Here is a 12214-nt window from a genome sequence, read left to right as displayed (position 1 = left end):
AAGAGAGAATGCCCGTCGACGCCGGAGAAGTATTTCTTTGAACGGTACCAAAGAGATGTTTCGTTAATTCAAAGAATAATTACATTACTCGAGTGCAATCGAACGGATTGGATGCAACGTTTCTTCGGAATTATCACAATTTAATTCAGTTATTTCGGTCAAGTTTTAAGATTTTTTTACATTTTTTTTTTATTTTAATTTTTTTTATGTAGACCACTTTTGCAGTTTCCGGCGCAAATGTGGGTTTGACCGTGGCCGTAAAATGAACAACAGAGACGACTAAGTAATGTCACTAACCCATTCTTTAATAATATTTCCAGCGATAGGAAGGACGTTGATACCAAGGTACTTCCGTTCGATATTCGAGGGCGGAGTAACGGAGCTTTACTACAACATGAAGCACCCGAAGGAGTCCTTTCACAACACCAGCATAACCCTAGACTGTGATCAATGCGTAATGGTCACGCATCACGGGAAGCCGATGTTCACGAAGGTAAAGCATCCGTCCCGACATCTTTCGCAACCTTCCTTCAAGAGTTGAACATTTTTATTTAACATTACTTAATAAGCCTCACGAGCGCGCGTGAACATTTGGAAACATTGATCCCATTTGTTTTAACCCTTTGAACACGGAGCCATTTCGACGTATGGGCGAAATTCCTCTGACCGTGCAGGCAATATTGGACCAAACGTCGGGCGCCTTTAGGCGCTCTTAAGAGTGAAAGGGTTAAGAAAAACGTTCAAAGTACTAGGAGGTCCCGATGAGAAAAATGAACTGCGAGGTTCGCCAGTAGAATTACATGAAATTTTCATGGTATAGGGAATTTAGAGGTTCGGTCGTTTCTACTGGAGGACGTCCTCTTCAGGGCGCGGCGCCTGAGAGGTCCCTCCTGGGGAACCACGGCTCAAAGATTGATCCTGTTTGTTCTCCGCAGGTGTGCACGGAAGCCAGGCTAATACTGGAGTTCACCTTCGACGATCTCATGAGGATAAAGTCGTGGCACATGTCGGTCAGGGCGCATCGGGAGCTGGTGCCCAGGTCCATGGTGGGCATCCATACCGCCCAGCAGGATCCGTCGATGCTCGAACAGCTCAGCAAGAACATCACGAGGCAGGGCATTACCAATTCCACCCTCAATTACCTTAGGGTAAGTAGGTCCCAAGCCGGAGGTCGAACCATTTTGCACCCCTCGCCCTCGCAGCCGCTCTTCGAGGTGAATCATCCGCGGAGACGTTGTCTCCCTCCGAGAGACCCAGGGATAAAAAGAGTCACAGACGTCTGGGATAGGTGTTTAATCACCCGCCACGTGGTTTTCTCTCCCCACGACGTTCTTAGACGTTCTTCGGGTCCTCGGGAGAAACGGGAAAAAATAGTTGATTAACCAAACGCCATAGGGGATCCTCCTTGTCCAAGTTTCCCTGAAGAGCGTCGCGGTTAACCCGAAGCTACGAGATTGTTCTAAGAGTTTCGGTGAATTGCGGCGGGATAATTATGGGTTTTTAAAATTGTTTTAATTTTTCTAAAAATTCTAATCTTGGATAGATACAATCCAGGCTATTTTCTAGAGACTGACGTCGATGTTTTGGATGTTTTCCAGTTATGCGTGATCCTGGAGCCGATGCAGGAACTGATGTCGAGGCACAAGGCGTACGCCTTGTCGCCGCGCGATTGCCTGAAGACGACGTTGTTCCAGAAGTGGCAGAGGATGATTGCCCCGCCGGGTAAGAGAGGTAGACGGACAGTTGCTTTACCAGAGAACCACCGGCGCCTTTTGGAGGAAAAACAGAGGATCGGTTTGCCACCCACCAACGGAATCATTAGACGTATCAGATGGATCAAATAATTCCGCGGGTCGCACGCGGCTCTTCGGCTCCGAAGTCCTGGACCATGTTTGCGCGTCCTTTTTCCTCTCCCCGATCGCATCGGACCTATCGATCCTTGCATGGCGTTATTCCCAATGACCCCAACGACTCTCCTCCAGGTTTCCCTTCTGGGTCGCACCCTACGCCCTCGAACCCTCCGTTCCCTGTCCTTCTTCTCGTAGGAAACAACTACCTCGCGAACAAAGCTCCCATCCTGGCAATCGGCGCAACCCGAAGAGCACGAGTTTCGGTTAGGAATAATTAACGATCACGGGATTACATTTGTAATAGTACTATGCATAGGTAAAACAGTTCTCTCAAAATTCCCTGAGACAATGCCGAACGATCCCTGTCGGAGAGCGTGCTCCAACGAGCCGGCATTCCTCTCACAATGACCCAGTCGTCAGAAATGACCGTTTGTTGGAACACCTAGGACATTGTTCGGCGATTGTCAGCCCTGTCAATAGCGGGGCAACTCCTACGCGGGTTCCCTCGAGCTTTCCCCTCGGTTTGCCCTGCCCCTGTGAGCACGACGCGCATACACGGTGCTCGGTACGACGGATACGTACAAGGAAGTCGGAGCCAAGAGCCGCGCAATGCCTTAGTACTCGGCATCGAGCGTGCTTCTCAGTAAAGGACTTGCTAGCTTTCGGAGTACGTAGCGTGAGGGAGCTTGAAGCCTGATTCTCAGGGCTAGCCACGGTCCGTTATGCTCAAATATCAATAGTCAAGGAACCTGGCTCAATCTCGACGAATCGGGCTTTAAGCGTCCCTCTGTCGCTGCATGCGTGCCTGCCTTTAGCACGACTAACGTGCACAGAGACCTTTGAGCCAAAGAAAGGTCCACTGCTGAGTAGTGACGTTGGGTCGGTCGAAAACGCTTAGGTGCTCTGTATAATACATTGAGATATATCGCCGAGCCGGATAACTCTCGCGCTCCTAACGTTTCTCCGCAATTTCTCTTCAGACGCCCAGAGGCCGCAGAACAAGAGAAGAAAGCGGAAAGGAAGCGCCTCGGGTGCGGGGAACAACGCCCCACCGGTGCCCAGTAAAAAGAGATCACCTGGACCGAACTTCTCCTTGGCGTCCCAGGTGAGGCACTTCGACCTCCTCGCCCCTCTCTTTTTTCATAGCGGAATGAAATCTTGAGGGGAATGCGCCTTTTTAAAAGACCAAACCCAATTAGGTCTTCGCGGGCGTTTTCTCATTTTATTTTTTTTTCCCTGTTTTTTTTTTTTAATTCTCTGAACCGCTTTTGTACGTCTCTGTTGCGTTCTTCGTCTCCGGGCGATCATTCCTCCTTGCTTGGTCTTGGTGCACTTTGTGCAAGACCTAGATTTTCCTCATCATCGGATGAGTGATACGTTGGTCCTAGGTGAGGACGTCTTGCCGATCAGGGTTGATGATGAAGTCTTGCCAAGTGCTGACGATAAGCTTACTGCCTGTCTAAAAGGGATGCGATTCTTCCAGGATGTCATGGTCGTCGGTGAGCCGTCCCTGATGGGAGGCGAGTTCGGTGACGAGGACGAGCGACTGATCACGCGGCTAGAGAACACGCAATACGACGCCGCTAATAGTCTGGATCCTCATAGTCACGACGCCTCCGGTGGACCTCCACCCCATCCTCACCAGTTCCACTCCGAGCCGACCCCGGGCAACTCCTGGCCACCCGACCGTGGTCCTGGACCCCCACAGGGAGGGCCTGGCAGTCAGGTAATCCCATCGACGTGCACCGATCACTCTAAAAATGGACACGGACGCAGAAAGGCCTTGTACTCAAGTTTAGGAACCGAAGACAGTCGCGAAAAGACGTGAAAACCACGCTCGCGTTACATGAAAGGGATATTTGATTCGGTGTACCGGGGTGGCAACAGGTGCAAGTAACGACTGGTCCATGATTTCAGGGAGTGCAAGGCTCTCAGGGCGGCGCGGGTGCCGGTGTACAGGGGTCGCAGGACGCGAGCCAGCAGCAGCAAGACAAGAAGAGCCCCGCGGTGAGCCAGTGAGGCCAGGAGTCCCCGCGCCCCCCCACCAGGGGGCGACGGGGGCGCAGGCCCAAGAACGTGGCTCCCTAGCGGGGCGAGAACCTGAACCTCCTGGCGTCGCCCTACCTGGCCACCTTGTCGTCCCACGTCGGCGCGCTCCCTCTCGGCCCGGCCGAGCACCAGGCCCACGCGGGCCCCTCTTCCATGGGGATGGAACCCCTAGAGCCGATGCTGACGCCTGCTCAGCCTACTGGTGGGGGCTTGACGCAGCCGATCCAGCAGCCGCAGCCCCAGGGCCAGGACCCTCTCCAGAGCCTGGTGCAGCAGCTCTTCTACCTGCAGCAGCTCGAGTACCTCCTGGTGCAGCGCGGCCACATCTGAGCGGAGTCGGAAGAGGGAGAGAGAAAGCGACCTAAAAGGAGCACGGAGAACGAGGGGGGAAGAGAGGACCCTCCGTCTTCGGTTTCCTGGGGCCGAGGCGACCGGTCTTCCCCTGGAGCGGACCAATGACGCGCCCGGGGAATCCAAGACGGCGGACAGCCAAGATGGTGGAGATCCAAGACGCGAGACGCCGCGCTGCCAGGGACGCAAGCACGGAGACGAGGACGGCGACGGGGAGACTCCTCTTCGCGCAGTACCCTTGGAGTCCTGGAGACGTCCTTCGGGGGCTCGTTTTATCTCCTCGAGGGATCTTGATCCGTCTGCCCGGTGGACTCTCGAGCGCCGAGACGCGCATGCGCGCCGCGGACCGGGGGCGGTTTTGTGTCGCGGCCGCCGCCGAGGGCGCCACTGGCGCGTGTGATATACTTGGGACGGGGGATGAGCCGCGGCGAAGAGGAGATTTTTAGAGGAACGCGTGATCCGCGAGTCGATTCGTCACGCCGAGAGACGCTCACCTTTGGATAACACGCGACAGGGACGATATCGGTACCCGCTCTGACGCGAGCTGTGAATGAATCTCTATCCGTCAACAGTATTGATATAATTATAGAGTAAATGAATATAATATTGTAAGAGATCTAGCGTTAAGTACGTATTGTGCAAACGTGTGTAAGAGGGGTGCGCGGTGTGCCAGGGAGAGAAAGGGAGCTTGAATGAACGTGGCGAACGGGGTTGAGAGAAAGAGAGAGAGAGGGTGACGATGGAGCGACGAAGGGAGGGGCCGGGGATTCGATGTTTTAGTACGCGACTCTGACGATTATTCTTTTCCTTTTTTCGAGGTATTTATTCGGCAGGAAAGGGGCCAGAAAGACGAGCTCTCGAGACCGGAAGCTTCCTTCCGAGGGGAACCGTTCGACCGTTCCCTGTTTCGCTGGACCGTAGTCAAGATAAGAAGCACTCGGCAAATAAGAGAGGCGTGACTAATCGCGGAGAGATGGTACTTTGCGATGCTTGAAAATATTTATTACCGTTCATTTACCTGGGGGAAAGGGTTTGACCCGGAAGTCTGTGTATTGTCATCATTTTTCGGGGTTGAACTTCTCGACGGGAAATGCGGAACTTTCGGGGCTGGTAGTAAATGGGGAATTGTACAATTATTTCTGTTACTCTTATCGTGAATGCAATAGTTGACAAAGTGATCATTCAAGATCCTTCAACCTTCGTAAATCAAACGGTTTACCTGGTTTTTAATTATAATCTTGCATCGTTTTTCGCAAAGACTGGTCGTTGAATTTCGTATTACTCTCAGTCTATGTTAAGATCCTTGAAATTCGAGATTAAAATTAATTCGACAATCTTGTAATACTTTCCACGTATTTAAAGGCTTATTTGAAGTTAGCTTTCAATTACGTCGAATTAAGATTTCGGAGAGAAGACCGTGGGAACCTTGAGTCGCTCCTCTTCCCGAAGTCTTAATAATGTATATACCGAACCAAAAGTCTCGAATTCTGCCAATTCCAAATAAGTCCTGAAATACTGTAAAATATTTAAAAAAAAACCGACTCCTCGGAACTTAATATCATTTCTCCTGGCAACCTGACTCCCCGAACATCGTCGAGGGTCTGATAGAACCTCGTCGGTTCGTGCTAATTGAAGATTGTTCGTCGCAACATTGTCGAGGTATTCGGCAGCGCCGCGACGCTCTCTCTTTCTCCTCTACGGGAATTCCCGAGGGAAATCTTGCGGGGCTCTTGCGCGACACACGAACCTTCCGTCAAACGTTTCGCTCAGAGGTGGAATCGAATGCGATAATCCGTTCGTTGTCCATAAATGTACAAAGGAGAGAGCAGCCATTAAGTGCAGAGCTCTCTCGACCCGGCTTCGAGTTTTCCCGAATTGTTCAGGTTCACCCCGCAAACGCAATTCCCGTAGAATCCTCTCTTGAGTTACTTGACAATCATGCTCTTTCCCCCCTCGCTTCCCATTTCTCTCTCTTTCTTTTCCCTCCTACTTTCTTCCTCTTTCCGTACCGTGCCCGGGGAAACAACGTCGTAACACATTTTCGCAATTCCCGACGAGAGAAATTAGAATCCCACGGCGCAGATTGCTCGGAACGGACGTGTTCCTTTTTTTTTTTTTTTTCATTAATTAATCAACTTGCCGAGAAGAAATCCATTTTTTGTGGGCCCTTACAATGGCCCACCGACCCTGCGAATCAATTTATTACCCGCCGGGTAAATTTCTTTTTGTTTACCGGCGAGCGAAGGGCGACCTGCCCTCTGAATTATACAAGATATGTGTTCTCTTCCATTTTTGCGGGGAAACGAAATACCACACACTCGATGGGAGGATATAACGTTTCGCAAACCGCCGTGGAAAACCGCGAGTACTTTTACCAATCATGTTAAGCATATCCAATTAATCGAAGGGGGATACAAATTAAGATGCGACTTTCCGCTAAGTCCCTAATTCTAAAAGCGAGGAAAAGGAAAGAATTTCACGCTCGCCATTTCCTACCGAGGAGCGCACTTCGTTTGCTGATTTTTCCAACGCGAAGAGGGCTCGCAACTTATACAACTATTATTTATAATGCTGGACAAAGAAGGATTTTCACCGATGACTTCCTGATCGTTCGGGAGGAGCGATGCAAGTGTTCCTTTAAAATTGTTCTTCGTTCGGCTATAACAATCGGAATGTAGAATATATTATTCAACGACGCCGTTTCGCGGAATCATCCTTAATTATTGTAACTAAATTCGCACACGTCTACGTTTGGCAGATTTGACAAGACAGACCTGAAAGGTTCACGGTTGAGCACAAGTGACGGTGTATGGGGATTACACGCGTGTACGCGCGAAAATTACGCGAATTAGTTTCTTAAGCCACGTGCGCGAGCGAGAAAGAAGAATGTACGCGTGTGTGGGTGGGTGGGTGTAAACGAGAGTGACAGGGAGAGAGAGAGAGAAACGAGAGCTTCAGCGATTTCGCATAGGTGCGTGTATGATAAGGAGAGAAAATGCGAAAAAGAGAGCGAAAGAGAGAGAAAGTGTCCGTGGTGAGTTCTACGCGCGAATGTGTACGGTGGGTTTTAGGATAAAATGATCTATTGACAAATGTTGTATATTATTACGAATTATAATGACACTATTATAATTAATTAATTATTATACCATAATAATGTGAATTGAATTTAAACAAAAAAATACATAAATGATAAGTAATAGGAACAATTTTTAATTGTTAGCGAAGCACACGGATCGCCGCGGTAGAGAGGGACTGCTTGATAAGGATGTTTATGAGCGAGATGAAAAAGATAACGGGGACGTATTTCTTTCTTTCGTTTCTTAACATGATGCACGATCGAAGGGAGACTTTTAAGGGAATTCTTGACGACCGTCTTGTACTCCTGCCCGCGGGGAGAATACCAAAAAACCTTTTATGCACTGTAAAAGAATTCCACGGTGTGGATTTGGAGGATTCACTAGACAACGTGGATCGATGAAAACCACGCCTGATCCGATCGATCGATTTAACGTCGTGCAAGTTCACACCGGCTGGCTCGAGGTAGAATTTTTTTACAGTACTGTGTAGTAATAGACTTTGGTATTACTTGGAGGATCTATGAGACCGTCGTAAAGGCTCGTTTAACGCGACCCGACGTCCTGTACAATTTTCACGACGGCTCCAGGGTTTCCTAGCTTTTGACCAATCACCGGACGAGTTCTGGCGACGTCGTGGAAAAATTGTACAGGGCGTTACATTGTATAGAAGAAGAAGAAGAAGAAGAAAAAAAACGAAAATGAAAGGGGGCTTGCAATCGACGTTAATTGTGCACCCGTCTAGGAGCCGATCCGCGCGGTCGAACGACGACTAATTGACTTAGGGTTTAGCAGTTTTCGAATTTGTAATTTACTTGACTTATTGATTAATCGCCGGGATAATGTACAGCTCGAGGGCGCCGATCGGCTAATGGGCGGGCTTTTTGAAAATCGCTCATGTTCATCGAGGAGACGAATCGATCGTTGGCATGGTCGCGCGAATCCGCGGCGAATCTTGCCTGCATTACAGCGAGTTTAGTCTTTGCCAATGGTCGATTTGCAAGTAGCGATAGCTGCTGAGTCGAGGAATAAAATCTTGTCGACGTTGATTTTTTGTCCAGGCGAGGTGATGTTGTATAGAGGGTCTTCCCAGGATGCATGGTCTCCACGCGATGCATCTGTACATCCCTCCTCTGCGTCGCGCATCGCTCGAGAACGTAGCCTAAGGGTCGTCTCAGACATATCCGTGACGTTTCCGTGCACTGATGGAAATAACGTATCTTTCTTTAGACTCATATGACATTGTTCATACATTTCTGTAGCGGTATCTGTATTCGTTGTATGAGGTCGAGGAATAAGTTCCCGCCGATTACCTTACGTTAAAAAATTCTATTTCTCGTACTAACGACGGGATAAGATGCTGACGCTGTGACGGAAATCACTCATTTCTACTTATCGGCTCTTCCAAAAGTGCCTTTTGCTTTTGTAATTCCATATTCGGTATTTTCTGACAGTAGAAAGACCTTTGAGTCATCTGGAAGCGTTGATGGGATTCGGTTTCACCTGTTGGCTCTTTGATGTTGCGAATTCGCGTTCTATGTTTCTCATTTACTAATTTCATGACTTCTTTTTTTGTTGTGAAGTACCTTCCCACTCGTATGAAATTAGTGCAATTACTGGGGGTTCCTCGGGGGGGAAAATTAATTTTTCTTCGTGTCTCGAGGGTCATGTCTCCATGACACTGAAGGGAAGTCGTAGCAGAGGGTGAATACTCTGGACGGATATGCACGGATACGTAACGGACGTGGCATGGATATGTTTGAACCGGCCTTAAAACAACGGAAATGAATTTACAGTTGTACGAGCCGTATATCTACATGAATGAGCGTGGTTGGCCCCCTCAGGTGTTCGTACACCTTGCGAGCCAAAGCCTTGCTTTTCGAGCGAGGGGATATTCACTCGGAAATCAGTCGAGACAATGTCTTTCTTTGCGAACCAATTGCAATTGATTAAAACAATAAACGTTAGTAACACGTGAAGTTCAGCGTAAAAGCATCGCAGCAAAACTAGTAAAGGTAAAATTCAATAGGTATTTTACTTTACAAAATTCATACGTGATGTAAATTACATGAATATGGGACTTCATGCTTCCTCATACTTCCTTTAAGTATTTTATGTAAAAAACCTCGAATGTCGCGTACAGCCCTGACGAGTGTCCTTTCTCCGTATAGTTGCGAATAATTTAAATGCATTACATTACAGGTTCTAGAGATTTACAGCTGACTTATAAGTAATGTTTAACGGTAAAAAGATTGATTTCGTGAGTGAATAGCCCCTTCGAATCCGAGCGTTGTGGGAGGTCCGACTGTATACTCGAGCAGCGTCGCGGCTGTAGATAGAAATTATCTGGAACCACCACCACGAACCTTCAACTGAGTTTAACGTTTCCTTCGTTACGAGACCTCGTTCGTGTTTTTTGTACAAAATGGAGTGTTAGCCACTTTCGAAGGTGTGCACCCTTCGAAGGTGGGCATGGTAGGGCGAGATCTGGTCCAGAAGTCTTCGACCATATATACGTGGACGCGGCACTCCCTGTAAAGGACAATTGTGCTTAATGAGGTTTATACTGTAAAAAAGGTTATTGTAAAAAACTAGCAATGTTTACCGGCTCCGTGGCACGAACGACGCGTCGAGTAGGCATCGAAAATCCGACTAGTCGATATTCCTTCTTGTTTTCTTTTTTCTTTCTTTTCTTTTCTCCTCTTTTCTTCCTCGGTTGGACCGATTTTATTTCCATCCTCGGGACTTTGTTCGATCCTCACGTTTTCGCCACCTTCGCGGTATCTTTTGTCAGTGAAACCAACATTGTCATGCGGACGCCCGACGTGCGGTTGTAATTTTTAGACTCGGAAGGGAAATTGTCTAGGATGCACACCTTTTTCGATGTATTTTCCGTTACGATAATCACTTTTACGCACCTAAGTATACAGTGAATAAAACATTGTTTACGAATATCGACGCCAGTGTGCTTCATCATTTAACGCAAACGGAGATAATTGTTTTGCGCAAATTTTCGTACACGCTTTGGGCACGTTGTTCCTTGAAAGCGTTTAAATGTTCATCGGAGAGACATTCGCTGTGTCAAGGTAATGACATCTTAGTAACTTCCAAGGAACCCGCGAATGTATTTATTACCTTTGCCATTACCTGTTTTAACATCAAAATTGTTACGAAAATTTGCGTGTACAATGTGTACTTATGTTATTAATTGACAAGAAATACCCTGGTGGTTAAATCTCACGGTTCTCGTCGGAGCTCCTTCTTTCTTCGTGTATTAAGTGCATACATTCTCTGAAAGATGTTAAATTATGTAACTGATTAGGTCTCCCAGAATCCATGCTTTTAATATACAAGTAATGAAGGAAATTTTTACGTCTTATTGTTTGAGATTGCTGTATATAGTGTTGAACGTGTTTCGAGCATCAATGTTGGTTTCGGTCAGCTTGCGAAATGCTGAGTTCATTTATCTATGGTCGAAGGGCGAAATCGAATTTCTCTCTTGGCATCACATTTCCTAGACAATCGGCGCAGCTTTCAATAATTCCAGATACCGCAACATCGGAGATACAAAGAGTTTAATGCCATCGATCGACGGCGGTGAAATTCCATATCTTCATCTTGAGAACGTCGCTTTTTAAATGTTGGAGTCGGATGGCCTTTACTGCAGGGATTCCCCTTAATTCTTCCTTCGAATTTCAGGTTGCTCTAAATGAGAAAAAAAAATTCGGATCAATCGCCGGGAAACCATAAAATCTTCCTGACAAACTGTAAAAATGCGCTCCCGTGGAAAGAAGTCTTTACCCTGACCATGAATCTCTTCATCGAGGTAAGCCCAATGAAATGAAGAGCCTAAATAATCACGATCATGTTTAAATCATTGAGTCCTAATTATAATTACTCTCGGACGCGCTTGTATATATTTATAATTTTACTCGTAAAAAAAAAAGATAGCCTTCCTATTTCTTGCCTAATTTATTTCCTATTCATTGTACACGCTGGAAGCTAAGGTAACATTAGATACGGATAATTATTATCGTTGTACAGAGTTTATCTAGATATTCATTTTTAAATGGGATATTTTAGGTTGATATAACGCACAGTAGATATCTTAATCTTGCATTATTTCCCCGTGGATGCAACTCGATTCTCCCATCAGAAATCAAGGCAAACTTATCTAACAGTGAGCATATCTATTAATAGCTTCTCAAGTGTTTCTTTTTACCACATCCAGTATACATCTTATTTTACTCTTTTTTCATCGCGTCTCTTTCCTTTTCTTGTATGTCATCTCTTCTGGAGGGGAATACTTGAGATTGTACACCCTTTCTTGCCTTTCGGTTAATATTCTTCTGCTAAACTCATCTTGGTAATCGAAGGTCGATCAATCGCAAATTCTGGACCAGTCTCGAGAGAAAAACTTGCACCGAGAGCATGTAAAATAAATAGCGAATTAGGGGAGGGGGGGCAATTAAAGCGAGCCAGGATATATGTTTACCCTCTAAGTGGACATGGGTCAGCTACGGTATATTATATTAATATACATTCAACACAGTTGGCTCATCGCCATGACCAATAAAGTAATAAGAAATTGTCATCTAATTACATTTTTACGCACTCCAAATTTTTATCCTCGTCATTTGTATCATAGCGACATGTGTTTAAAAAGTCCACATTATATGTATGTAATCAAAATTGTAACTGAGAAAAGCGTTAATAAAAAAGAAAAAAAGAACAAGATACCACCTGCCGAGATATGTCCGCGATCGAACATGAAGCACCGCTCGAAAAAATACGATATTTCAAGCTAATACCATGAATTTTCCTAATAAAATGATTACTACTCGCTGAGTAAACATGCATACTTTCAAACGACACCGTTTGTACCAT

The 12214-nt window shown here is 46.7% G+C and overlaps 1 protein-coding gene across 4 annotated transcripts in view; it reads left to right on the top strand.

The window, feature by feature from the left end:
* The window catches only part of LOC105700356 (LIM domain-binding protein 2), a 113356-nt gene extending 102083 nt beyond the window's left edge, over positions 1-11273 (top strand). For 3 of the 4 annotated variants that reach the window (XM_012426128.2, XM_012426125.2, XM_012426127.2), the window contains exons 5-10: positions 321-493; positions 936-1148; positions 1599-1731; positions 2831-2955; positions 3334-3576; positions 3768-11273. In XM_012426128.2, coding sequence (XP_012281551.1) covers positions 321-493; positions 936-1148; positions 1599-1731; positions 2831-2955; positions 3334-3576; positions 3768-3869 — 989 coding nt within the window. In that variant the 3' untranslated portion in view covers positions 3870-11273. The remainder of the gene's footprint in view (positions 1-320; positions 494-935; positions 1149-1598; positions 1732-2830; positions 2956-3333; positions 3577-3767) is intronic. The other variant, XM_012426126.2, reaches the window with a different exon arrangement.
* The last annotated feature ends 941 nt before the right edge of the window (positions 11274-12214 follow it).

This window comes from Orussus abietinus, unplaced genomic scaffold (genome assembly GCF_000612105.2).
Source record: "Orussus abietinus isolate OABI.00-Male unplaced genomic scaffold, Oabi_2.0 scaffold56, whole genome shotgun sequence".
In the NCBI taxonomy this organism is placed as follows: domain Eukaryota; kingdom Metazoa; phylum Arthropoda; class Insecta; order Hymenoptera; family Orussidae; genus Orussus; species Orussus abietinus.
Note: the sequence above shows the minus strand (reverse complement) of the source record. Positions and strands in the feature narration are given on the sequence as shown.